This window comes from Bos taurus, chromosome 19 (assembly GCF_002263795.3).
Source record: "Bos taurus isolate L1 Dominette 01449 registration number 42190680 breed Hereford chromosome 19, ARS-UCD2.0, whole genome shotgun sequence".
NCBI classification, from domain to species: Eukaryota; Metazoa; Chordata; class Mammalia; order Artiodactyla; family Bovidae; genus Bos; species Bos taurus.
In genome coordinates this window covers 23,323,781-23,350,860 of record NC_037346.1, presented here as the reverse complement: position 1 = coordinate 23,350,860, position 27,080 = coordinate 23,323,781, and the positions used below count along the sequence as shown (strand labels likewise).

General features: G+C 56.2%; 1 protein-coding gene across 3 annotated transcripts in view; it reads right to left on the bottom strand.

Annotated features, from left to right (window-relative positions):
* Positions 1–4,907: 4,907 nt before the first annotated feature.
* SGSM2 (small G protein signaling modulator 2) overlaps positions 4,908–27,080 on the bottom strand; it is a 38,077-nt gene continuing 15,904 nt past the window's right edge. Inside the window, exons 3-24 of one of the 3 annotated variants that reach the window (XM_003587393.6) lie at positions 23,360–23,522; positions 22,953–23,114; positions 22,623–22,690; positions 22,378–22,523; positions 21,977–22,111; positions 21,375–21,499; positions 20,916–20,983; positions 20,622–20,782; positions 20,333–20,459; positions 18,626–18,760; positions 13,651–13,804; positions 12,787–12,851; positions 12,540–12,685; positions 11,976–12,104; positions 11,564–11,746; positions 9,201–9,578; positions 8,867–8,991; positions 8,373–8,455; positions 8,118–8,227; positions 7,416–7,512; positions 6,725–6,892; positions 4,908–6,509 (exon numbers count right to left, since the gene is read on the bottom strand). In XM_003587393.6, the coding sequence (XP_003587441.1) occupies positions 6,421–6,509; positions 6,725–6,892; positions 7,416–7,512; positions 8,118–8,227; positions 8,373–8,455; positions 8,867–8,991; positions 9,201–9,578; positions 11,564–11,746; positions 11,976–12,104; positions 12,540–12,685; positions 12,787–12,851; positions 13,651–13,804; positions 18,626–18,760; positions 20,333–20,459; positions 20,622–20,782; positions 20,916–20,983; positions 21,375–21,499; positions 21,977–22,111; positions 22,378–22,523; positions 22,623–22,690; positions 22,953–23,114; positions 23,360–23,522 (3,017 nt within the window). In that variant the 3' untranslated portion in view covers positions 4,908–6,420. The remainder of the gene's footprint in view (positions 6,510–6,724; positions 6,893–7,415; positions 7,513–8,117; positions 8,228–8,372; positions 8,456–8,866; positions 8,992–9,200; positions 9,579–11,563; positions 11,747–11,975; positions 12,105–12,539; positions 12,686–12,786; positions 12,852–13,650; positions 13,805–18,625; positions 18,761–20,332; positions 20,460–20,621; positions 20,783–20,915; positions 20,984–21,374; positions 21,500–21,976; positions 22,112–22,377; positions 22,524–22,622; positions 22,691–22,952; positions 23,115–23,359; positions 23,523–27,080) is intronic. The other 2 variants (XM_059878459.1, XM_003587394.6) reach the window with 2 other exon arrangements.

Sequence of the window (27,080 nt, the reverse complement as noted above, 5' to 3'; positions counted from 1 at the left end):
GCATCTGGGTCGTTCTGTTGCAAAAGGAGGCAGAGACCTTGAGGGAAAGAGCCCCAGCAAGAAGCGGCGGCATCTTTTTCCTGTAGAGGGGTTGGGGTCTGGTAGATTCCAGGCTGGTGGGTTTTGCAAAGACAAGGGACCTTCCGTTCTAATCCCTGAGGCTCCATCCCCAACAGGCTCTGAGACCTGCAGCGCTGGTCTTCCTCATACTTGTGCAGTACGTTATACTTCCTCAAACCATTTTTCACAAACACTATCTTGTTTCATCTCTTAACAGCTCGGTGAAGTAAACAGACCAACAGCTAGCAGATAAGGAAACAGGTTTGAGGGTGGCTGAGTGCCTTGTTAAGGTCACGTGACCAGCCAGGGCCTGTCTGGAGCGGCAGTCCTATGTCAGCTGGTGCAGAGCTGTCCCCAAGCACGTGCCACCCTGCCCCTGGGCCTGTCCCTGTCCCGGAGCTGGGGAATCCCACGCTCCAGAAAGTTCCAGCACAAAAGCTGGAGGGTCTGTGCACAGGAGGGCCTGATGCTTCCTGAGAGGGGGCTGCACTCTTGGGGTTGTAGTTAGAACAGGTCTTGGGGGAGGCAGTGTGTGTGCAATCTATAAGGCTGTCCTTACAGGGTAAGGAACAAGAAGAGGAAGTAGGTCGGGGTCAAAGATCCATGTTCTAAGCTGGGCCTTGAAGACCTTTGACCCTATAACATCTTTTCTCCCCAGTGTAGAAAGAAGTCAGCCATTTGGCCGGCTGGCAGGTGGGGAGGTAAGGGAGAGTAAGGTCAGGGAGCAGTCAGCTGGGCCAAGCCATAGGCCAGCCATGTCCACTCTCTCTGAAACTGCAGCCCAGGGAACTGACTCCGCTTCTCTTCCTGGGGTGGGTCTGTCTGAGGTGTGTGGGGGCGTTATCTTGGGGAAGGGCCTGGTGGCCATCAATCACTTGAGGTCCCCTTCTCTGAAGACCTAATCTCAGGAAAGGCCAGGCCCAGTGCCCCTCCCTACTGCTTAACAAGCTTGCCTGCTCATTTCATTTGTGAAACGTTGGTTCCCTCTGCTGGTAGCTTCAGGAAGTGTTCGGTCACTTGCACTTGAGGGAAGGCCCAGGGTTAGGGAATCCTAACACACCTCAGTGTCAGATGCTGTGCCCAGCACTCGGGTCAGAGATGAAGACTCTGCCCCTGGCAGTGATGACCCAGTATCCTCAGGGCTAGAGTACCCTGCTCATGCTTCCTGCTCCTCCCTTCCCCACACTGAGCCCTCAGCTGACCCATCGTTTTGGCTGTGTGGTTCCCTCTGGCCCTAAAAGCCCAGCCAGGGGTCTGGGAGTGCCAGCACTTCTGGGTGGAGCAGAGAAGGGGTGGGAGTGTGTGAAGGAACCAACCACTTCCAGGCTAGTTCTCAGGGGTCTTTGGTGAGCTTTCAGGTGGTGTCAACAGCAGAGGGAATTTTTTCTTTATTTTTAGAGGAGTTATCTACAATGCTGTGTTTCTGGTATACAGAAAAGCAATTCGGATATAGATATGTACACACACACATACTTTTCATATTCTTTTTCATTATGATTTATTACAGGATATTGACTATAGTCCTCTATTTTATATATAGAATTTGTATCTGCTAATCCCAAACTAGTCTGTCCATCCCCTGTGCCCTTTCCCCTTTGGTAACTTAGTTTGGTGTCTGTGTCTGTGAGTCTGTCTTGGTTTTGCACATAAGTTCATTTGTATAGTATTTTAAGTTCCGTGTATAAGTGGTAGCATATGTTATTCATCTTTCTCTGACTTCAATTAGTATGATAATCTCTAGGTAAATGCATGCTGCTGCAAACGGCATTATTTTCTATGGCTGAGTAGTACATCGTGTGTGTGCACCACATCTTCTTTATCCACTCATCTGCTGATGGACCTTTAGGTTGCTTCCATGTCTTGCCTGTTGTGAATAGCGCTGCTGGGAACATAGGGGTGCCTGTATCTTTTCAATTAGAGGTTTTTCTGGATATGTGCCCAGAAGTGAGATTGCTGGATCATATGGCAACTCCACTTTTATCCAGAATCTGGATACTGTTTTACTCAGTGGCAGCACTATGAAGAACTATGATTACATTCCCACCAACAGTGTAGGAGGGTTCCCCTTTCTCCATACCCTCCCCAGCATATTATTTGTAGACTTTTTTTTTTTAAATTATTTTTCTGGCTGTGCTTCACTGCTACGTGCAGGCTTTGTCTAGTTGCAGAGAGCAAGGGCTGCTGTACGTTGCAGTGTTCTGTAGTTGGTACTCGTGGGCTTAGTTGCTCCTCAGGATGTGGGATCTTCCCAGACCAGGAAATGAGCCCATGTCCCCTGAATTGGCAAGTGGATTCTTAACTACTGGACCACCAGGGAAGTCCTATTTGTAGACTTTTTAATGATGACCATTCTGCCCAGTATGAGGCCTCACTGCAGTTTTGATTAGCTTTTCTTTGATAATTAATGATGTTAAGTATCTTTTCATGTGCCTATTGGCCATCATCTGTATGTCTCCTTGGAGAAATGTCTATTTAGGTCTTTTGCCCCTTTTTCAATTGGGTTGGCTTTTTTTGTTTTTTCACTTATGTGATCTGTTTGTATATTTTGGAGATTAAGCTCTTACTCGTTGCATCATTTGCATATATTTTCATTTTTTTATAGTTTCCTTTGCTGTATAAAAGCTTATAAGTTTGATTGAGTCCTATTTGTTGATTTTGCTTTTATTTCTATTGCCTTGGGAGACTGACCTAAGAAAACATTGGTATGATTTGTGTCAGAGAATATTTTGCTTATGGTCTCTTATTGGAGTTTTATGGTGTCATGTTTTATATTTAAGTCTTTAAGCCATCTGGAGTTTATTTTTGTGTAAAGTGTAAGGGAGTGTTCTAACTTCTTTGATTCACATGCGCTGTCTTGCTTTCCCAAAACCACTTGCTGAAGAAACTGTCTTTTCTCCATTCGCTTGCCTCCTTTATTGAAGATTAATTGACCATAGGTGTGTGGGTTTATTTCTGGGTTCTCTGTTCTGTTCCATTTATCTACATATCTGTTTTTGTGCCAATACCAGGCTATTTTGATTTATTGTAGCTTTGTAGTCTGACGTCTGTAGTCTGAAATCTGGGAGGGCAATGCCTCCAGCTCTGTTCTTGTTTTCTCATTGCTGTGGCAATGCTGGAATTGCTTTGGCAATTCTGGGTTATGGATCCATATAAATTTTAGGATTATTTATCCTAGTTCTGTGAAAAATGTCCTGGGACACTTGATAGCGAGTCCCATTAAACCTATAGATTGCTTTGGCTAGTATGGCCATTTCAACAATATTAATTCTTCCAATCCAAGAACGTGGGGTATCTTTCCGTTTCTTTGACTCATCTTCAGTTTCCTTTATCAATGTTTTGTAGTTCTCAGCATATAAGTCTTCCACCTCCTTGGTAAGATTTATTCCTAGGTTTTTTTTTTTTTTTGGATGCAATTTTAAAAGGATTTTTTTTTCCCCTGGTATTTCATTGTTAGTGTAAAGAAATGCAACAGCTTTCTGTATGTTAATCTTGTGCTCTGCAACCCTGCTGAATGTATCAGGAATTTTTGTGTGGAGTCTTTAGGATTCTCTTTATATAGTTACCATGTTATCTGCATATAATGACAATTTTACCTCTTCCTTTCCAATGTGGATGTGTTTTAAATTTCTTCTGATTGCTGTGGCCAGGACTTCCAATACTCTGTTGAATAGAACAGGTGAGAGTGGGCATCCTTTTTCCAGATTTTAGAGGGAAAGCTTTAGCTTTTCACCATTGAGAATTATGTTTGCTATTGCTTAGTCAAAAATAGCTTTTATTATGTTGAGATATATTCCCTCTATGGGCTTCCCTGGTGGCTCAACTGGTAAAGAATCTGCCTGCAATGCAGGAGACCCCAGTTCGATTCCTGGGTCGGAGAACATCCGCTGGAGAAGGCATAGGCTACCCACTCCAGTATTCTTGCTTGGAGAATCCCTATGGATGGAGGAGCCTGGCAGGCTGCAGTCCATGGGGTCACAAAGAGTCGGACGCAACTGAGTGAGTATGGCACATACATTCCCTCTATACCCACGTTGGCAAGAGTGTTTACCTGAATAGATGTTATAGCAGGGGGGACTCTGATCACTCCAGGCTACACGGTCAGCTTGGCAGTGGGGAATGGTCCCCTTGAGGAGCTTATTTATAAGGTCCTGGTCCCAGAGTTACTGGTGTCAGCTTGTTTCTTTACCTGGACGATGCTGAGTGATTTGACAGCAGGCCCTAGTCCCCAGAAAGCTAGTGTCCTCTACACCAGACGACGTGCTGGTGACTGCAGCCCTCATCTGGAACTATGGGTGATGGGCTGGCCCCTGAGGTGGGGGCAGGCAGACAGGAACCTGCTGTTTAGCCCAGCTCTTTCCATCCATCACTGCGTATGGCGTCTCCCGCCACTACTTTCCTCCCCACTCTCGCCTGAAGCGGGCATCTGGAAGACAGTGCTCAGTGGGCAGGAGGAGCCAAGGCCAGAGGGGCAGGGTCCTTTCCCACTGGCTAGAGGGGCTGGGAGGTCTTGTAGTTGAGCTCCAGCTCAACTGTAGCCAGTCAGGAGGGCGGGCAGGGACCCACATGCATCCAGAGGCTGGAGAGGCCATTGGTCAGGACTGCTGGCTCTGGGGTGAAGGTTCCCCCAAGGGTTCTCTCCAGGTACTTAAGAGTCTGGCTCTCACCTTCAACCATTCCACCACCAGCGTCCCTCACTTCTGGAAATCTTGGTTCTCCTTTTTTTCACCATCCTGGCCTTGTGGAGCAGGTCCTCTTTACCGTTCAGTCGTGGAGCTTACAGAATTCCCCAGCGCACACAGTCACTGACTGTCCAGTGCCAGCCCACAAATAGCCACCAGAGCCTCAAGCATTGCCAAATGCTGTGTTTATTGGTCTGTTACACTGAAGAGTATAGTTTCTGAGCCAAAAAACATACGCACTCTGCTCCTCACAAAACCAGAGTCACTAAGGCAGGCACACAAAGGCCACCATGCTTGGTGGAGGCCAAGGACTCACGGACGACGGATGGGCAATGGGGCAGGCTGCCCCTAAACAGGCTGTGCAGTGCCCGGGGCTGGGGTGACTGTGTGGGATGCAGAGGGGTTGCTGGGCTCTTTCCCATGTTTCTCAAACACAGGAAGTCACCAGACCTCAGTGATCGCTGGGCAGGCCCAGCCCCTGTGGCAGAGCAGCCTCCTGGCCCCAGAACAAGGACCATCCTGCATGTACTGACGAGGGGGGGCAGTGGGGACAACGGAGCAAGCGGTATGACTAGGCCTGTCTGGGGTCAGGAGCTGGGGCCCCCCTAGAACCTCTGTGAATGAGGCTCCAAGGGGGTTCCTGGGTCTCTAGCATCCTCAGCATCCTGAGAAGCATGTGGAAGGAAGAGCGAGCCTTGCTTCTCGCCAAGAGCAGGCTGGGGAGATCCAAGCACCCTCCCCTCCACCTCAGGGACTCAGCAGATGCCGGGGACAGATGGCTGCCTGGGGCTCCAGAGCCCGTTCCTGAGAGGAGGCCGTGAAAGGACCACCTCCTTAAAAGAATCACCCTGCGGTTCCTGTGCAGGTGCTTCTGCCACATTCTAGGTGGTTCTCCTGGCGAAAGCATCACTCACACAGTTTTCAGGAACGCATCTAACTCACGAAGCAGGAGCAGGGTGCTGAGTGACACCGTACAGATACACATGGGTGCCCTGTACAGGCTAATGGTGTGGGGGGTGATGGTGCACGCGGTCACCTCGAGTGGCCAAAGGCAGTGGCAGTGCTGCTAAGGTGGGTTGTTCCCACCAGGGCCCATGTTGGTGGGCTGTCCCGCAGTCTTGGGGGAGGGCCTGGGATGCAGCCCAGGACACTCCTGCATCCAGGACACACACCCAAACTGGCAGCTGTTCTGCCTGCCCCTGTTGGGGCCGGTGTGTGCACAGGCACTGGGCCTGCGGAGGGACACTCAGAAGAGATACAGCCCAGGGTCCCCTCAACCCACCCAGCTGGGGCCCGGGCAACCACAGCCCTCCTAACTCTACAGGGCCCCAGCGAGGCCACGGGGAGCTGTCCAGGCTCAGGACGCCAGTGGCAGTGGGGCTGTCCCCAGGTATTTGGGAGGGGAGTAGAGTAGGTGTCCTCCAAGGCAGTCAGTCCTTGAGGCTGACCCCTCCCTTCCCAGCCCTGACCTCAGGGCCTTCTGGCCCCTGCATCACCCTGCGGGGCCGGCACTGCCCGGAGTCGGATCCCAGGCTCACAAGCACTTTGTTAGAACACAGTGGGGCAGGTGCGGGGCCTGGGGGCCGGGGCAGTCTTGGCTGCACCGCCCCTGCACCTCGCTGTGTGGGGCCCCTGCCCGGGAGCCCAGGCTCTGGCGGGCGGCTGCCTCCTGGCCGCGGCCTCACTTGTTCTCTATGAGCGTCTGCACCTTGTGGACTAGGTCCCGGGCAATCCTCAGGATCTCCTGGGCGTCATGATGCTCAGCCCGCTCTGGGAAAGACACGGATAGCTGAAGGTGGGTGGGGGCTGCAGTATGGGAGGAGCCCGGGGTCCGCCCACCCGGCTGTATTTCCATCAGGACTCCTGACATTCCCTTATGGGCCAGGCCAGTATTCCTAAGACACCCCTTACCCTGCCCAGGCCAGGAGTGGAAGCCCCACTCAACAGCTCTGCTGGGGCAGCCGGCACCGCCGAGTGTCTCCTACCGTTGAAGAATTTGATGATGTCGGTGAAGTCCATGTTGTTGTCGCGGATTATCTCTCGGTAGGCCTCCACCAGGGCCAGGGCGATGAACAGGACAAAGTGCTCCGAGGAGATGTGCCGGGCTGCCCAGATCACCTCCCACACAGCGAACACATCCTCGTATGGCAGCTCTGGGGATGGCGAGGGGGCTGAGATGGCCTGGCCGCCACGGGTCGCCTCGTGCCAAGACAGAGCTCCAGGGCCCTGGTCCTGGGATCGGTCCACCGTGGGAACCGGTGAAGAGGGCGGCTTCCAAGCAAGGCCCCGCCCTTCCTCTTATAGGTACAGCGCGCTACCCAATCGCGCCACTGGAGCTGGGTAAGCCCCGCCCTCCTCCGTGTAGTTCCTGTACCCTGGTCTTCCGCGGAGGCCACGTCACACTAGAGTAGCTCTACTTCTATAGGCCTTGGTGCTCAGGAAGACTTGGTTTGAAAACAGTTCTGAAAACCATTGCCTTTGGGTGATTTTCAACCCCAGCTGCACTGTGGATTGACCTAATGGCTTTTAAAGTCTCCACACTTAGTTAAGTCTGGGGCTAGCTGAGGCCCAACGCTCCTCGGAGCGGTTCTACACTGCAGTGTGGGTTGAGAACCAGTGATTCTGGGGATGTCCCACTGCCCCGACCCCAGGCCCGCCCTCCAGCCCGCCTCTCACCTCTCTTAAAATCTAGCAGGAACCACCGGTAACAGAAGTAGAAGTGGGTGTAGTCTCCATTCTGATGCATGAGTTCAAACAGCTCTGAGTCCAGGATCTGGTTTAAATGGAGAAAGGGCGCTGGACTGAATGGGTGTGGGCGCTTTCCCCAGTGCCCTGTCCGCCTGACCCCCAGGGCCCTCGGGTGCCCCCCTGGCAGCTGCATCTGCCCCTCCTGTCTCCCTCCCAGGGCAGGGCTGCACCCTGCGGCTCCACCCATCTCTCTGGGATGTCCTCTCTGGAATGATGCCATTTTTTGGGTGATTTCATCATTGACCACACTACTGGCCAGAACGTTCACAAGTATAAGCATTCATACGCCAACATTCCTCTTCGACTGATAAGGTTGAAAATGATGGGGTTTGGGGTTTTTATTTTTACTTAATTTTTAGTTCTACAATCCATCTCCCTCCACCCTCATGCATGGCATGCTCAATCATGTAACCCCATGGACTGCAGCCCTCCAGGCTCCTCTGTCCATGGACTTTTCCAGGCAAGAATACTGGAGTGGGTTGCCATTTTCTTCTCTTGGTTTTTATTTTTTAATGAAAGAAACTAAGCTTATACATAAAACACATTTTGGGAGCGCTCCCCAGCCTCCCGTGGATAATGAACAAGCCCAGCACTGTCCCATCACTTGCCCCCGCTCGCTGCAGACCTCACCTGGATAAGGGAGCGCATGTTAGCAAAGTGGGCGTCCATGGCACCCCCATTGGGGAAGTTCTGGCTCATCCTCTTCATGAGGTGGCTGAAACAGCTGTAGGCCAGCTGGTCTGTGGGGGAGGTGGGCGTGAGGCTGGCAGGGAAGGGGGCAGAGCTGGCTCACGTCCCTCCCCCCACTTCATGCAGACCATGCCATCCCCTGTTCCTTTCCCCACTTGGATTGGCCCAGGCCCAATTCCACTACCCCCTCCTCACCATTGTCCAGGACGACCAGGAGAGGTGCCAGCAGGTCGCACATGCCCTGCACGTAGCCCACGTCCAGATGCTCCCACACGTAGCTGAAACACCGGGGAGTCTCTGTGGCTATGCACTGTCCTCCCCTCCCCTCGGGGACTCCTGGGGAGACGACTGCTAGACCAGTCGGCTACCCAGAGGTCAGCCTTTCCTCCACCCTGAAGCCCTGGAGTGCTATACTGAACCATCCATAGCCATGGTTCTCAAGGCGCTCGGGTAGAAATGGACAAGCCATCACCACCCCCAACGTGCTGGCGGGGACCAGCTGAGGCTTCCTGGAGAAGCATGGCTAAAGCTGAGATCTGAAAGGCCTCAAGAATGACAGGACAGGGGACACACAGACATAGGGAGCCGGTGATGAGACAGAGACAGGGCAGGGGAGCAGGGCGCTGCCGGACCTAATGTTGCATGGAGCAGGGTCCCCGCCTCCCGCCCAGCCCAGCCCCCAGTGGCACCTGCACATGACGTCTCGGAGCCGCTCGAGGTTGGGGGGTGTGAAGTACCAGTAGTTGCGGTCACATCGCTGCACGTCCTTGTCTATGCGATGCAGGTTTAAGGCCACAGTGTCCAGTAATTCTATCTGGAAGAGTGGAGGGCCCTCAGGGGTGAGTCAGGGGCCAGAGGTGATGCCCGAATAAAGGAACACAGCGAAAGCAGGGAGCCAAGGGCCTCGGAGCACTGAGTCCTGTGGGCCTGCTGAGGGAGGGGCTCGGTGCCCACCTCCAGGACAGTCCAGGCCATCCCACCATCCGCCCCAGGGTCCCCAATGCCTGGGGAACGAGCACATACAGTGTAGGCAGCAGCGCACATGGCCGCGAGCTCCTCCCCGGCCTCCAGCTCGCCAGCCGGCAAGGCCTTCTCCTGGCCAGGTTCTTGGGGCTCGGAGACCTGGGCTTTGGGGTCCATTCCAGCGGAGCCTTCCTCCCCAGCACCGTCCTCCTCTTCAAAGCCCATCTGGCCCTCGTCTATACTCGACTGGATGCCCGAGGTCACGGAGTAGTTGCGGGAGGAAGGCAGGCCCGAGTCTGGAGAGTCGAACTCCACTGACTGCTGCTCCACCATGGCTGTGCCCGTGGGCCCGGCCTCCGCCCCTGGCTCAGCCTCTGGTCTGGGGTCTTCGGGGCCCAGGGGCCTTGGAGGCTCCAGGTCATCCACAGAGACGAACACCTGTTGGAGAGGGGGGGCGTGAAGACAGCGGGGCTCACGCCGGCCCTCCAGCACCCCCCTCAGCTCAGCCTCTCTTCCAGGGTCAGAACCACGAGGGACACAGAATTCTCCTCACATCCCTACTCCCACCCTATGGCTCCCCAGCACAGCCTCCCCAGGGGGGTGCCAAGCAACCCCCCAACCCAGCCAACCAGGCTCTGGGAAAACATGAAAATGCCGTCTCCAACCCCATCTGGCCTCACGTTGGTGAGAAAAAGTGGGAAGGGAAGAAGGGGGACGGAGGCCTGGGCACTCGATGGCCAGTGTGAGTAAGTGACCCTCTACAAACACAGATGTCGTGGGCTGCCTTGGGTTGGGACAGCTTCCACAGTGTCGTGGTGTGGCCTCTGGGGCACACAGCTTGTTTTCAGGACTGAGCGTGCAGTAGTAGAAAGTGAAAGTGAAGTTGCTCAGTCGTGTCTGACTCTTTGCTACCCCATGGACTGTAGCCCACCAGGCTCCTCTGTCCATGGGATTTTCCAGGCAAGAATGCTGGAGTGGGTTGCCATTGCCTTCTCCAGGGGATCTTGCCAACCCAGGGATCGAACCCAGGTCTTCTGCATTGCAGGCAGATGCTTTAACCTCTGCACCACCAGGGAAGCAGTAGTAGAACAAGGCAGGAAACCTCTCTAGCAAGTACCTCATCAGTTAGATTAGCTGAGGATAAGCTGAGGAGAAGGAAGAAGGAAAAAAGAAACACGTTCTACTGATTGGGAATGGTCCACACACTCCCACAGACAAGTCACAAGGAAAAGAAGAGACATATGTGGACGGTTTTGTCTCATTTTTCTATTTGGACTATGGAGGGAAGGGATGCTTAAAAGGAGTTTTCACTTTGGGCAAGAAGCACGAAGTGCTGCTGGGTTAGTGCCTTCGAGAAAGGCTGCTTGTGTCCACAAGCTAAGCAGCTGGGGCCCTGGTTCAGACTCAGGGTTTAACAAAACCCAAAGCAGACAGAGAATCTGTTCACAAACATGGGATTCAGAACAAAGACCATGGAAAGGAGAGGATGACTTGGCAGTTATATTTCTTTTTAAGTCTTGCTCCAACCTGAGTTTTTGGTTAATAGGAGTTAAGGAACAAGAATATACATTATCTAAAGAGGCAGTCTTAAAGAAAAAAAAAATAGTTAATAAAAGAATGTCCTGATAACTGAAACTTTGCAGTTCTAGTTGGGCCTAGCAGCCATAGACTGGGATTTGATGTTCATCTAAAAGTCAAGGGGGATGTGGGAAGAACCACACAGGCTCTGAACTGGCTTCTCATGGCCAACTCTATGAGATGGGACTGCTCCAAGTGCACACCCACCCCCAGCCTCAGCTCTAGGAGAAGCCTCTACAATCAGAGGAGCTGAGACGGGGCACCAAGCCCCAGAGATGGGAGGAGAAGTCACTCATCCTGTCACTAGCGGACTTAGGACTGGAACCCAGGGAAGCCCACTCCTAGCCTTGAGGTCTCTCTACAAAGAGGGAAAAGTGTTGAAGCATTAGTCGCTCAGTCATGTCTGACTCTTTGCGACCCCATGGACTGCAGCCTGCCAGGCTCCTCTGTCCATGGAATTCTCCAGGCAAGAATACTGGAGTGGGTTGCCATTTCCTTCTCCAAGGGATCACACCTGCGTCTCCTGGATTGCAAACAGATTCTTCACTGTCTGAGCCACCAGGGAAGCTCCAGAGAAGGAGGGCCTCCCTAATTCACCATAAATCCACCCTCCTCTGCTAGTCTCTTAGGACACAACACAGCACGCCATGTCATTTATTCCTGCAACAAGCCAGAGGAGTGGGCAGCAGGGGGACCGTCATCCCATCTTTCAGTGGAAGGAAACGAGACACACGGACACGTGGAGGTGTGCTCCAGGGCCTCGCTGCCCATTAGCACGAGCATCAGAGGTCAGGCCTGCAGTGCTGGCGGCCCCGCCCCCGGCCCCCAGGTCCCGTCGGGCTCACATCATTGCTGATGGTGGAGTCTCGGTGGACGAGGCGCTGAACGTGGCTGTCGATGCTGCTGCCCGAGGAGAACTTGGTGAGTGTGGCCGGGTGAGCCTCCCGCTCCCGCTGCCTCACCACCACCTCGCAGGCCTTCCACTCCGCCAACACCCGCTGGTACCTCGCTGCCACCACTGTGTCCACCTGTGCTCAGACCACAGCGTGACCATTGGGGGGAGGGGCGCACCGGGCCCCCTCGGCAGCCGTCCTCCCGGGACAGCCGGAGGCTCGGGCCGGGCCCGGGGTTGAGGATGGCGGGGCTGCTCTGTCCTGTCTCTTTCGGGCTGGGAAGAGACTGAGGTTTCTGAGGTGCCCCCCCTCCCCGGGTTCCCCTGGCCTGGCTCCCTGCCTGTGCCCCCGTCCTCCCCCTCACCTGCTCCATCTCCTTCTTGCTCATGCCAAACTTGTAGTGGCCAAGCAGGAACGGCCAGACATCCTGGCGGATCTCATGTTCCACGCCTCCGTAGTAGACCTGCCGCAGCAGCTCCAGCTCCTTGTAGTTCTGAGGGACCCAGGGAGGCAAGACTGTGTGGGCCAGCCAGGTGACCCCACGCCCTGGAGAGCCGGGGCCAGGGATGGTTCGGATGGCTCTGGGACCATCACATCCCGGCACTGCACCCCCCAGGCTAGAGCTGGACGAAGATCTACTTCAACCCCTCCAGGGCAGGAAAGGAGCCTGGAGGGATTTGCAGAGGCTCTCCCCAGGGCAGTGGAGTCATGTAGAAGCAGAGAGGACTCCCTGTCTGATCTCTTTCCTGTGGAGACCACAGGCCTGGTTGTTCGAGACTCCCCGTGACCCCCGTACTCCAAGGCTATCCGTCCTGGCCTGTCCCCTCTGAGCCTGCACCACATTTCACCGAACACAGAGCACGGTGGTCGGCTCTCACTGTGGCCTCCCGCCCAGCCACCCCAGAGCCTGGTAGCCCAGAGCGCGCACCTTTTCGTCCTTCTGATACTTGCTCCACACGTCCTTGGTGAGGCCCCCCGAGGCCCCTGGGGGCCGGGCAGGCGGGACGATGTTGTGATGCACCAGCGCTGACAGGTGGGTGCGCACCGTGGACAGGTGGCGGCAGTAGGCCAGCCCTGAGGGGGAAGCGGGGGAGCCAGGAGGCCGTGACCCTGCGTCCCGGTGCCCGCCCCCGCCCCACCCCCGCCCCGGCGGCCCCACCTCACCCCACACTCACAGCCGTAGAAGGCCCGGGACACGATCTGCCTCTTCATGCTCTCACACAGCAGCCTGAGGGGCAACCTGTGGGATCAGCCTGACTCAGGGCTGCTCCTCTGGCGGGACGAGTGAGAAGGGAGGATCTTCGGGCTCAGGGGGCAGGTGAGGGGCTCGGGTGGTGCAGGGAGCAGGATCTACAGCCCGGGAACATGTCAAGGGCTCCCTGGCTTTGCCAGCTACTCTGGGTAGAGCTGCTGGGGGCCCAGCCTGGTCCCCAACCACCCCAGGAATCTTGGCCAACTAACTTTGCATTAGTACATCTTGGTGTCCTCGTGTGAGAATGGAGAGAGCCATCTGAGGGTCAACAGACATAACAGGGTTAGGATGAAGTTACAGGTGAAAATGCAGCTAGTGAAACCATCAAGGGTGGGCACATGGCCCTCTCACAAAGGCCACACACACACTGTTCCTGGTAACAGAGCAAATGCCCAGACACCTGCTGAAGCACCTCAGACGTCAGCATGATGGTGGGATCCAGGTCCACCCTGGGAAGAGGAGTTCCAGATACCGAGCACCCGCCCAGTGCCAGGCACAACTCTGGGCACTCATGTGCATTGTACACCTCATTCAGTGCTCATAGGCACCTTAGGGAACAGCAGGTATTATTGCCATTTCACAGATGAGGACACTGAGGCTCAGAAACATAGGAGCTCAGAGAGACTCAGTGACTTGGCAGAGCCACGTGGGGAACAAAAGTGAGATTAGAACCCAGGTGTATCCAACTCAAGACCACCCCGTGTCAGGCAAGTGACAAGGGCCCAGACCGACACAAGTGACAAGGGCCCAGACCGACACATGCACTCAGACGCGCAGGCCCACTCACCGGTCAGGTACACAGCTGCAGTGGCTGGGGGGCGCATAGGGGGAGCTGCTGGTGGAGCAGGAGAGGCAGGAGGAGCCCTGGCTGCACAGGGGCTGTAGGTGCCAGGCTGGCAGGCTGGGCCCAAAGCCCTGCATCTCGATCATGTCGCCAGCATCTGAGGGCAGGAAGGGGGCCACGGTCAGGGCCTGGCCGGTCTCCTCCCCCAAGCACCCTGCAGCATGCCCACCTCTGTGCCCAGAGCTGCAGCATGAAGTCGCCCTTTGGTGGAAAACCACAGGGGTGGTGCCTGCCTGGCCCAGGGTCCAGAGCCCAGAGATGGAGGTGGTGGAGAGAGAGAGAGGGTGCCTGACTCTTCCCACCTGGACTTTCTGAGCGTGATTCGGTACTTCACTGAGTCATGGATGACTGTGCTATGAGCGATGGGATAGACACTTGTTTTTCTAGAGGGAGGAGAAAGAAAGAGAAGGAACAAGAAAAGCCTGAGCTCTCTGAAATGCTGCCAGCTGGCTGGCCTGCCAGGATTCAGCCTGGTCCTCTTAAGCAAACTCTCGGATTTGCAGGAAGATGCCTGGAACACTGCAATCTCTGAACATTCCCATGCCATGAGTCTCCGCTGATCAAAGTCCCTGAAGGACCTCTGAGCCACCAGTCCTGGTCCACAGACCTCATCCCTCTGAGGGTTCTAGACCTGGTGGCCAGTGGCTGAGGAGGAGCGGTGCACCCTGCCTGGGCAGGTGCCCCTGCTGCCAGCCTAGCAGCGGGCGAGTTCTCCATCCCTGCCCAGCCTGATTGCCCTCGGTTCAGTGGCCTCCTGCAAACACATAGGTGAGCTGGCAGGAAGGGAAAAGCTCCCACACAGTTCCGCCACCCAGAAGAACGTGCTGCAGAAGACAGCTCCTTGGACATGTTTCCGCCACCGCAGACCAAGCCTCCTCAGCCGGCCCAGCTAGTCTGAATAAGAACTCAAGATCTTTGAGAGCTTCAAGGGCCCACGTGGGGCAGGCACTGCTCGTTGAAGGGTGGTGGGGGGGACTCTGGCAGGTCCGGTGAGCCACAAAGATGAAGCAGAGTCATGAGGGCAGAAAGGGAAAGGACCAGGAAAAGACGCCAGCGGGGAGGGAAAGGACCGAGAAGCCTGAAGAAGATAAGGAGAGAGAGAGGGAGAGTGCTGTGTGTGTGTGTGATAAAGAGACTTCATTTAAGCAGTCGTTTCTTTCTGCGCATTACAGCCTGGGTCCTAGGCTGCTGTGAGTCTGGGGCAGACTCCAGCTCTGGGCGTGCTCTGGCAGGCAGGACTAAGCTGACCCCCTCCAGTCCCCTCAGAGGCGGCCCTGTCTGGGCCCCAGGGGCTCTCTTTCCAGATCCATAGCTGGGATTTTTTGATATCTGGCCCTTCAGCTCCACCCGGAGGCAAATTAAGGGAACACTCTGGGTGTGGGGTGGGGGGGCTGCGGCTCTGGGAGTGAGGGGTGCAAGCCATGCTAGATTCTGGGAAGAAGGAGGAGGGGACAAATGCAGGTGGGATGGGGCAGGAGCCCAGATCAGGCCCCTGCAGCAGGCAGGCAGGAGAGAGGCCCGTGGTGGGGGGAGGCAGGGGAGGGGTGGCAGAGGGCCCAGCCAGGTAGGCAGCAGCAGGTGGGCAGGCGGGGTGTGGGGGTGTGCCAGGTATAGAGGGTGGGCACACAGGAAAACGAGTTCATGCCCAGAAAGCAGGGCCCAACCAAGGCAAGTGTCCTGGGTCAATGCTCTTCACCTTAATTCTCCAGGAAGGAGCTGAGCCAGCCAGCATTGAACACTGCATCTCTGAATTAACCCAGTGCAGACAGCCGGAGCTCTGGAGTGACTGGGCAAGGGGCAGCAGGCTAGACGGGGAGGGTCTGCTGGGCCAGCTTTGACTCTGACTCTCTCCTCTGAGCATGAGGAAAGTTTGAAGCGAAACAATTAGGGTGGTCGAACCCCACAGCCCCTAAGATTCCGAGTGAAAGGTGCCTGGCCTGGAGCAGAATTAGAGTGAACAGCATCTCTGCTCGGTGGGGAGGCAGCCAGGGGAGGAGGGGGGGAGAGGGGGGGAGAGAGGGGGAGGGAGGGGAGGGTCTGGACCCCCGCCACTTGATTCACATGCACAAGTCAAGCATGTCGCAGGCCTGGAAAGCAACGGCTAGCAGAACGGACTCAACAGTGTTGTCATTATGGACTGGAGTGGAGGTGGGGCTCCCATACCATCGCCCCAGCCACCTGACGACACTGCTCACACACCTCCTCCCCTTTCTCAAGGGCTGGAGCCGGGGGCTGTACACTGGGTTGGCTTGACCCTGAGTCCCCCAAGAGTATGCTCAGACAAGCCCCCTTGCCCCTGCACCCTCTGAGTTTCTCTGACCTTGGGGGGCCTCAGTTCTCAGAGCATCCAGGGATGGCTTCCTCAGCTCCACAACCACCAAACAGGGGCTCTACTGGGACACCCCCAGCCTTCAGCCTGACTACCGTTTGTGGGGTGGGAAGGGGCTCCCCGACTCTCCTCACTTAGCCTTCCCACACTGCTCCAAGTCAGCTAACCTGGAAATGAGCATCAGCACCAAGCACAGGTCTGCAAGGAAAGTCCAAGTGGCAGGCCAAGTGCAGGCGACCAACGTGGGGAGTGAGGGTCCCCCAGTTCCTACCAGCTGGCCCGGGGGGGGGTCCCACTGGAGGGCTGGCAGAGGGGGCAGGCGCAAGGGCAGGGACGTGGTGGGTAAGGGGGCAGCCGGGGGCTGGGCTGAGGGTGTACCAGGCGTGTTCTAGGCTATGGACTGGGTTTCCCGTTACAGGCGTGGCGGTCAAGCTCAGGAACTGGATTCTTTGGTAGAATTTTGTATAAGGAGAGTGTCGCATATTCCTGAATACCCCTGTGAAAGTGGAAGTGAAAGTCGCTCAGTCATGTCCGACTCTTTGCGACCCCATGGACTAAACAGTCCATGGAATTCTCTTGGCCAGAACACTGGAGTTGGTAGCCTTTCCCTTCTCCAGGAGATCTTCCCAACTCAGGTACTGAACTCAGGTCTCTCACATTGCGGGTGGATTCTTTACCAGCTGAGCCACAAGGGAAAGCCCAAGAATACTGGTGTGGGTAGCCTATCCCTTTTCCAGCGGATCTTCCTGACCCAGGAATTGAACCGGTGTCTCCTGCATTGCAGGCGGATTCTTTACCAACTGAGCTATGAGGGAAGCCTCACATTCTCTGTATAGGGGCAGGGAAAGGGGAGAAGGAATTACTCTGTGGCTGGGGGGCGAGATAAATTAGGAGTTTGGGATTAACATATAAATATATTACTATCGGTAAGATAGATAAACAAGGACCTACAGTATAGGACAGGGGACTACAGTCGGTATTACAATAACCGACGATGAAAACTAATCTGAAAGAGAATAGATACATCTATAAAACTGAATCCCTTTGCTGTGTACCTGAAAGTAACACAACTTTGTAAATCGTTTAAAAAATAAAAACAAATAAAAAGAATGGTAGGGAATTGTTCAAGTGCATACAGGGAGGCATAAACAAACAGGAAGATACTTTTGTAACAGTCTGCCTCACAAACGCTGTGTGTATGTGTGTGTACATTTCATAGAGATCCACTGACCTCGAAGCTCTGGCTCTGCTGTCTGCAGGTGAATGTGACCATGAGGAGCCATCAAGCCCCCTGCAGCGGGGCAACAGAAGCAAAGCGTTCCGCATCTGCATTAAGGTCTGATGGAACAGAGACCAGCTGACTTTCATCCTGGACAATGGATGGTGTCAAGCTTCTTTTCCTACTTGTTGTATAAACCCCACCCTCATCTCCTAAAATGTTGGGGATTATATATTTAATTGGTCATTCTTAGAGAACAGAAAGGGTTTCCCAAGCGGAGCTAGTGGTAAAGAACTTGCCTGCCAATGAAGGAGACATGAGTCTCGGGTTCAATCCCTGAGTCTGGAAGATCCCTTGGAGGAGGGCATGGCAACCGGCAACCCACTCTAGTGTTCTTGCCTGGGGAATCCCCATGGAGAGAGGAGCCTGGCGGGCTATGGTCGGACATGACTGAAGTGACTTAGCACACGTGTGGAGTATAGAAAAGAGATAGAGATGAAGATTTTTCCACTAGCTCCTATATGGACACAATATATGTTTTTAATGAAAAAAAAGAAGAAAGAAGTGAATCTGTGGCATGGGAATGCTTCCCCTCAGATCTGAGAGAGGGGGCCTCAGCCCTTCAGAACCAGTCTTACGTGACCTGGGCCTCACTGGTCCCCCGGCCAGTGCCTCTCCACCAGTCAAGCTCTGCCCCAAGAGGACTGGTGACCAGAGAAGCTGTGGGCACTGTCCTGTCATTTCCAGTAAAGGGGTCTTTGTAACCCTGGACTCAGGTCCCTGAGGGCGGGAACACAGCTGTCTGATATCTCTGACACAGATATTCCTAGATTTCATGCTAAAGTGCTAGCCGGGTCAACTGAGCTCTGGGTCTCTCTCCATGGTGGCCCCAACCCCTCCCCTGACCACAGGTGACTCCTGTCCCCATGAGCTGTCCCGCTCCTAGCCCTGTTGAGGAGGGGCCTGCTCTTCTGTTCTGTTTACGTCTTTCCAGACAGTGGGAGAGAGAGAAAGACACTGTCTTGGGTTTATCAGCATGATCCACCCCCGGAGGAACAGGGCTCAGAGAGCCATTCATTCCCAGGAGGGAACCAGATAATCAGACTTCCTACCAGGGAATCTCTAATCTCTTCCCTCTCGGGTGGGAAGCCTCCCCTCACAGGTTCGATGGGGAACCCAGAACCGGCTGCCCTTGGTCCTGTCCCTCTGGCTGGCGCCTCCTTCCACCCTCCCTGATCTGCATCCTGGGTGCAAGTCCTGTAATGCCAACACTGCCATCTGAGCCCCTGCGGTGGGTGGCACGTGGGCCCAGGGGATTGGGGCAGGGCGGGAGGAAGGGGTGGATCAGGGAGACAGGGAGGGATAAAAACCTTTCATCGGATTGGGAGCTGTGAGGTTCCGCGAGCAGATCATTGAGAGCATCGCGTGTAGTTTATCCTCCTCTTCCTCATCATCGTCCACCGAGGCCGCGCGGCTGGCCGCTAGGTGGTGGTAGTTAATAGTGACTGCTCAAAGAGAACAGCAGAGACGCAGAGGCGTGAGGACCCTGGTCCCAAGGCAGGAGGGTCCGGACTCCCTCCTTACAGAGTCTGGGGTCACCTTGAGCCTGCAGGGTGTGGAAGAGGGGACCGGAGAGCTTTTTGATGAGTTACTGGGGAAATGATGGAAGAAAGTGAGGGCTGGGAGGCAGCTACAGAGCTCACTCTTGAAGGATGCCCTCTCTAGGAAGAACAGAAGAGAGAACTGATGGGGGTGGTCAGGGTAGTGAAAGATAGGGGCTCCCCAGCCCTGCACAGCTGAGGCCGGGCATGACTGTTGGCAGATGGATCCCCGTCATTCTTCGGCTCGTGTCATAGACACGCTGAACCACATCTGAACGTCACCCTAAAATCCCCCTCTTCGGATTGAAAATCCAACCTTCCCAGGCCTTTCCGGAGCTGCTCTAGAAGAGCCTGAGTCATGAGTCACCCCACTGGGCTTCTCTTCCTTGAGGTGACCGCAACTGGGAAATGACAAGACTTGAAGAGGGCAAGTGGAAGCTGCAACAGCTGAGCTGAGCAAGAGCCCGAGATTAAGTGCCAGGTCGGCAAACACGGCTGGCCAAAGCTGTGTCTCTTCCTTGGCAGGCACACCTGGGAGGGGAGGGGCCCCACACCTCCTGCCCTCCATGCTGGTCAGGACCTCACGCTGTGGCTGAATGTTTGCAGTCTGCACAGTCTGTCCACTAATACAGAGACCACTGGTCAACAACTTGTTGGCATGAGTTAGTGCGTCTTGGGAGCAGGTGGTCTGGCTGGCAAATACATGCTCTGGGCTGGCACATTCTCTGACCTTACCCCCAGGCTCAGCAAGTCTGGCCGGGAGAAACCCGTGGGCAGTGCCCGGTGCTCATGTGTCGGTGATGCTCACTGTGGTGCTCTGACCAGAAAGGGAGCGTTGGTAAATGCTTGTGGATCAGCCACCTGGAGCCCAAAGGGGTTAAGTCCGGGGGGGCAAGACCCACGAGAGCCAAGCCGACTTTCAACTCCCGGCCTCCAGAGGCCCCTTGTAGCTCCAAACCTCACCCTAGATGCCCCCAACTCCCACTATTGCCTCCGCATCAGTAGCAGGTTGGGGGAGAGGCCTGGCTAGAGCAGAGTCAGGGAACAATTTGCACCCACAAACTGCCCACAAGGCAGCGCTGACCCCGCACCCACACTTCCCTATGGGGGTCAGGCAGCAGGCTGAGGCGAAACGGAGAGCTCCCCACCTTCTATTTCTAGTCTCATCACATTTTTTCCCCTGGGGCAGGGCATGAAAAGATGGCCAAGAGAATACCGAACAGTGACTTCTGAGCCAACAGACCTGGGGTTACGAAGTGAGGAAAAGACGGCTAGATAAACAAGAGGCTACTTCTCAGAGGGACGGTTTGTGGGGGGACAGGTCCTGTGTGAGGCTGAGTGACAACCTGCCTGGGTCACCCCAGCCTGGGCAGCGGGCCCTGCCAGCCGCCCCACACCCCGGCCCCAGGTGACACTGCACCCCCCACCACCCGGAGCCCCGCTCTCTTCCTCCTGAGCGAGGTTTGAGACACTCACTGTGCTCGTGTCTGTGGCCAGGGTAGATGATCCGGAACACGTAGTCGGTCGCTCGCCCCGTGCTCACATCCTCCGCGTCCATGGACCGCAGGCTGCTGCGCTTCCGTAGCCTGGGGAACACCTTCCCCTGTAGAGGTAGGGTGGGTGGTCAGCCTGCCCTGGGTGGGTGGGGTCTGATGCAGGAGACCCCCAGGCTGCTGCGAACAGCTCCATGTGCAGAAGGATGGGGGACTGGGGTGGGGGGGGGCAGGAGAGAACCCAGTCCCTACCTCCCTTCACCCAGAGGTACCTTCCCCTGCTGGGTCCAGAGTGGGGGCTCCAGCTGCCCTCGAGGCAGAAGGCCGTTCTCCAGGCAGGACAGGAAGGATAGCAGGTGGCCCCCTTGTGGGAAGTGCAGCGGGGGCCTCTGGATGCCGTCCTGGCTCACCAGCACGAGCGTGCCGCCGCTCTCTGGGGGTAAACGTGCACCAGTGAGGCTGGGGAGAGGGCTCGGAGCCAGGGGCCGGTGGGAGGGGGACAGGAGGTCTGTGGGCCGCGCGGCCTCTTTCCCCTCACCCCTGCGCCCAGCACAGGGGAGGCTCACTTTGCTGGTGGCAGTGGATGCAGACGATCTGACTGAAGGGCACGACCAGGGCGTAGTCCCAGTAGACGCTGAGGAGAAATCAGATTGGTGTCACTGTGCCCAGAGACCTGTCACCCCGCCGAGACGCCGTGAGACTATCCAGAGGATAGCGTGACTGTGGCTGAGAAACAACCTCGGCCAGCTGTGTCTCCTGGGGCCCCATGCTATCCTTGTAGCAGAGAGCCTGGCAGTCGCAGCTGCCCAGAACTTGGCTCAGACAAACCTCTCCATGCCCAGGCCTGGCTTGGTCTGAGAGATTCCGGGAACCTCTCCAGGTAGCCTCTCCCTGCAATTCTTGGCGTTGGGTAAGAAGTGAGGTCTGCCCCCTGGAGCAGGCTGGATCTCTCCATGCCCTCCCCGCCAGGGAGCAAGCCCCAACTCCCTTCCCTGACTCCTGGGAGGGGGTCTCAAAGCCCTCACCTCTTTTCCAGCTCAGAGTCCCCCAGAGTCCCGTTCATGAGCTGGTTGGGGGTCCACTTCAGAGTGAGGCTCTCTGCAGACTGGTGCAGGGAGAGGTAGCCAGGGACAGCCTCCATGTCCTCCTTCTACAGAAAGGAGACACACAGAGGACAGAGAGGGTGAGGGCCTGAGCGGCTCCTGGGATGGCCTGTGGAAGAGGAGCTCCAGGTGGGTCCAGGGGAGGCCAGACTGGGCCCATCACAGGATCTGGGCCTGGGAACCGGGAGGAAGCAGGGGCGTCATGTGCCCCTTGCAGACGTGGGCACCTCCTTTCCCTGCCTGGCTGGGGCCACTGCCTCTGCCCCGTGAGCCTCTTGGCTAGCAGATGTGTCCGGGTCAGTCACACCCAGGCTGGGTGTTCCCCCTGCCTGTTGGCCGCCATTCCTGCCCCCTGAAGGCCTGGTCTCAGTGGGCCGGAGCCGATGCCATCGTGGCTCGTGACAGCTCAAGGTTGGGCGTGAGGTGTGTGAAATGAAGCCTCTGAAGGAAGGGCTGGATGTGGCTGGAGGTCTGGGCCCCTCAGGAAGAGGGGGGGGGGTGGGGTGGGCGTTGGGCTCCCCTACCGGCTGCACCAGCACGTTGTTCTTGCCGTAGAGCAGCCGGGCCCTGGAGTTCTGGTGCAGCGACTCCACGTACTCGCGGGCGCAGGCGGCAAGCCTGTCCTCCGACGCACTGCCGCTTGAGTGTCGCTTGCGGATCTGCGCACAAAGTCATGGCTTGGCCCCCGGTCCAGGGAGATCAGCGTGGGGGCCAAGGACCCCGAGAGTCCTTCCTGTCCCCAGTTTGCCCTCGGCCTCGGACCAGCTCTGTGCTCCTGGCATTTATTTAAGAGCCAGTGCGGGGAAGGCTCTCCCGGGCTGGCCGCTACCGCCTGTATCTGCCAGGAGCACACAGGCTGACTGCCCTCGCCACAGGCCCAGGGGCCCATCCTGGGTGAGCACGGGGTGGGAAGAGGGACACCTACTCCTAGGGCTGGGCGCTTCGCAGGGGAGTCCTGGCGATGCGGGGGACCCCGGATACGGTGTCTCTGGACCAGCTCATCAGCAGAGGGGTCAGTCCAGTAGTGGTCGGCTGTCTTGAGCTTGGTGTACTCCAAGGCACAGGGCCCCACTGTGGAGACAGGAACCATCAGCTCGGGGGTGGTCCCTTGGCACCTGCCCCGGAGCCACCGCTGTGGGCCAGCACAGGCCTCTCTGATCCCAGGCTTACCTAGAAGAGACGCCAAGATGGGGCCAAACACAGGGTCTGCCAGTAATGCCTCCTTCTCGTAGTACTTGCTGCCAGGAAAGAAACAGACAGGGTGACCGCAGGGCTCCGGGCCTCCTTCCAGGGCTGTCAAGCTCACCAAGGAGACATGTCCCCACCCAATCCAAGTCCAGTAATCAAGCAGCAATGAGTCCACAAGGGCTGAGCTTTGTGGGTGACCTGGGTGGTCCCTGCTTTCTGGGTGCTACAGGGAATGGCGCATGCCTAGAGACCACGGTGGGCAGTCAGGCCTGGGGTGGGAGTGGGGAGCGGGTCTCAGGGAAGGGCAGTCACCTGCAGTTCTCCACCAGGTACTGCACGACCTTGTCCAGCACTTTCTCCATCAGCGCTGTGCGCACCCATATGTGCTTCAGGGCCTGCAGGCTGAGGGCTGGGGCCTTCCCGCTGGCAGAGCCCTGTCTCCGCAGGGTCTCCTGGTTGCCTGCCAAGGGTTTCCTGCAAAGAGAGAGGTGGGCTCCAGGAGTGTGAGGGCTTGGGGGGCAAGCCGCAATGCAGACTGGTGGCTCTGGGAACAGAGTCTGGTGCCACAAGACGAGAACCCAGAGGACTGACTGGGAGGAGGGGTTGGAGATGAAAGGGCCACCCCCCCTCATCACCCTTAGTCTGGCCCCTCACCCGAGAGGCCCTTGGAAATGGACCGAGCAGAAGGGAGGGGCGGGGCGGGGCCGGCCCAGGCTCACCTGCCCTCCACTTGCTGCTGCAGCTCCTGCACCTTGTGGCAAATCTCCCCGGCCACCGGGCACGTCTTCCCCACCTTGGTGAACAGGGCTGCCATCTTGTCACTGCGCAGGAAGCCGGCAGCGCGGCGCCTCAGCTGATGCAGGAGGCAAGCCTCCACCGCACCTGGGCCACAGAGGGGACGGCAACTAGCCTAGGCAAGACAGCGAGGGGAGAACACCCCTCCCTCATACCTGTGGGGAGCACAGGGGCGAGGACCGCCCCGGGCGAGGACTGGGGGGTGCAGTTCAGGCTTAGGGCGGCCAGGGAGATGCACCCCGACCTCCTCCCAAAGTGCTCCCGCTCGTGCCCCTGCTCCTCCCTGCCCAGGGTGGACCCCTGGGGGCTTTGACGTGCCATTCCATCCCCGTCCCCTCCCACCACCTGGCCTGGTATGTCATGCCTCCTGTATGTGGCATCGTCCTGAGGCTCTGAGGACAAAGCTGCCAGGGCGGGTGGTATGGGTGACTCCACCCCTGCCCACGAGGGCAAGCGCGGACAGCACCCCCAGGACAGGGGACGAGGGGAACACACAGCCCGGCAGCCCTCCTGGAGAGCACCGATGATGCGGTTGCTAAGGAACGAGGCTCTGGAGAAGGAGCTGAAATATTGATGAAGCCACTGCAGAGATCAGACCTGACAGCGGCCCTGAATTATTGATGAGCCCTGCGGGAGTGAGAGATTTCTCCTTCCCATGCAGGGAGGGCTTCCCTTCATTCATTCATATTTTTAGGGGGTAGGCCTACTCTCCGTCTGGACGCTGCTTACAGCAGACAAGCTCCACAGGAAGCAAAGAAGGGCGTGGTGGGGGAGGGTGGGGAGCTGCCCTGGGCACAGACAGATGCTAAAAAGAAATTAGTGTGGAAGTACGGGGGAGGAAAGGGGCTTGGCCATGACTGAGGCCAAGCTGATTGTTTTACAGCTGAGGAAGGAAAGGCCCTGAAAGGGGAAGAAGGCTGATTCGCATCACAAAGTGGCAGAGATGGGAGGAGGAGCCAGGGCCCCAAACATGGGCTGAGCCCCTTTCACCTCCTCCAGGTGCGTTGGGGGTGGGGGCTCAAGGTGGGAGGAGGTCTCTTGCCTCATGTGTTCTCTTTTCACAGGGACTGGGCTGGAGGTGGGCTTCCCAGGTAGCACTAGTGGTAAAGAATCTGCCTGCCAATGCAGGACACACAGTTCAGTTCAGTTCAGTTCAGTCGCTCAGTCGTGTCCGACTCTTTGCGACCCCATGAATCGCAGCACGCCAGGCCTCCCTGTCCATCACCAACTCCTGGAGTTCACTCAGACTCACGTCCATCGAGTCAGTGATGCCATCCAGCCATCTCATCCTCTGTCGTCCCCTTCTCCTCCTGCCCCCAATCCCTCCCAGCATCAGGGTCTTTTCCAATGAGTCAACTCTTCGCATGAGGTGGCCAAAGTACTGGAGTTTCAGCTTTAGCACCATTCCTTCCAAAGAAATCCCAGGGCTGATCTTCAGAATGGACTGGTTGGATCTCCTTGCAGTCCAAGGGACTCTCAACACACAGGTGGGTTCAATTCCCTATTCGGGAAGATCTCACATGCCTTGGAGCAGCTAAGCCCGTGAGCCACAACGACTGAGCCTGTGTTCTAGAGCCTGGGAGCTGCAGCTACTGAAGCCAGCAGGTCCTAAGCCCGTGCTCCGAAACAAGAGGAGCCACACACCACAACGAGAGAGTAGCCCCTATTCGCCGCAACCAGAGAGAAGCTCGTGTGGCAACAACAACCCAGCACAGCCAAAAACAAAAACAAAACTATATTAAAAAAAAAAAACAAACAATCTGCATCTTAAAAAAAAAAAGAGAGAGAAACCGGCACTTGGGAAATAACCACTGAAAGCAGCAGCTGTCACCTAATTTCTGCCTTTACTGTTACGGTCACTGCTGTCCTGTAAGTTTTGGCTGTCTCTCGCACTGAGGTTGAGACGTTTAGAGAGTCCCTAGGGCCAAACTGGAGGCTGGCCAGCTCAATGAGAGTGGTCCCGGGGTGGGGAGGGAGGTTACCGTCCCTGCCTTCTCCTGGGAGACGCAGCCTTTCCCTCCTGCCACATTCATACATGTGTGAGCATGTGTGTACGCAGACAGGTGTATCTACAGGGGTCATGTGTATATGAGGCATGTGGGGGAATCTTCGCTTCAGAGTCACATGCCCCGCTCTGTGGTAGGTCCCTGGAGGTCCTATGTAGCCCTGGGGCAGGGAGCACAGATGAGTGGCCTTTTAGTCCTAGGCTCTTGGTCCTGCTGCAGCTACACGCCCACACCTGGAGGAAAGTGGCGACTGTTTCCCGGGCTGGCAGTGCCCGTTCAGAGAGGGAGAAAAACAGAGAGGAACAGGAACCAGAGTGGCAGCAGGCGGCACCAGTCCTGCAGGGGACCGAGCTCCTCAGTGATGTGACTAATTGCTGGGGTAATGAGTCATTAGCCTTCCTACCTTCCCCAGGCGACCGTTGCGTGGCACGCACGAAGCCAGGCTGGGGAGCTGGGGATCCAAGCAGCGGCCTAGCCTCACCCAGCCTGCCAGGCAGCCTCTGGGCACGAGGCTGCGAGTTCTCTGGGAGTGGGCGGAGGCATGCCTCCATAATCACCGTGAGTAGGGAATGCTGAGAACAGCACACCAGGTGCCCCCACTCACCCTGTGGCCCTGAAGTGCCTCCTGTGAAACCCGGGCAAGGTGCCAGGCAACATCTGCAGCAGGAGAAACCTCTCTCGCCTCTCTACCTTCCAAGCAAAGTAATCAACCCTCTGCCAAAGTAACACCCTCTGCCAGGTGTTCCTAGTCTGAGTCCCCAGGCTCCTTAGTCAGGACTTGTTAGACCACACTATGCCTCCCCCGTTCCCAAAGGAGTGAACCTCGCAGAGGAGAAGTGCGTGTGATGAAAGATGTTATCGTGTGCAGTGTGTAGGCAAAATGAGATCATAACACTTGTAATAATTGAGAATTACTCTCCTGAGAGGGTCTGTGGATGGGCTTCTGGACTTTCCAGGGAGCTCCTAACTTTGCACACAGAATCATTGGCCTGCTCCCACATGCATAGGTGGGTGGTTCTTTTCTGAATAAGGAATCCTTGACTTTTGGTTTCTAAAAGGGGTCTCTGACCCCAGAAAATTTTAAAACCCAGCTCTAAGACTTCTGGGTTGAGCAGAATCACAGACATGTCCACTGATCGACACTCGCAGAGATGCAAGCACAAAGACCCGCCTGGTCCCTCTCCGTGTACAGTGAACCCACACTCAGAGCTGCAGCTGCAGAGCCACCAGCAATAATGTCCACCTCTCCAGCTGCCACACTCCCCAGGAGGGCCTCTCATGGACCATTAAGCTCCCCTTCCCAGGGGAAAGGCCACATAGAAGCCTCTGGAGGAGAGGGCCCTGGCAAGGAGACACCCATCACAGCCAAATCACCAAGTCAGCCGAAACCATCCCCCTTCTGACAGAGCTGTCCTGGCCCTGGTACCCCAGCAGTGACATGAAGGCTTCAGATACCAGGGTTCCTAGTACTACCCACAGCCACTCCGGATGCTCCCAAAGATGGGAAACACCATCCTGATAGTCGTTCGGCTCATTTCACGTAAGAAAAACACAGACTGATTAAGAACAAATCTACACTGTTACTGGTTTTGATGACTGGTTGGGATGGAAGCATTTGGGTGAGTGAATTGAAGCAGAG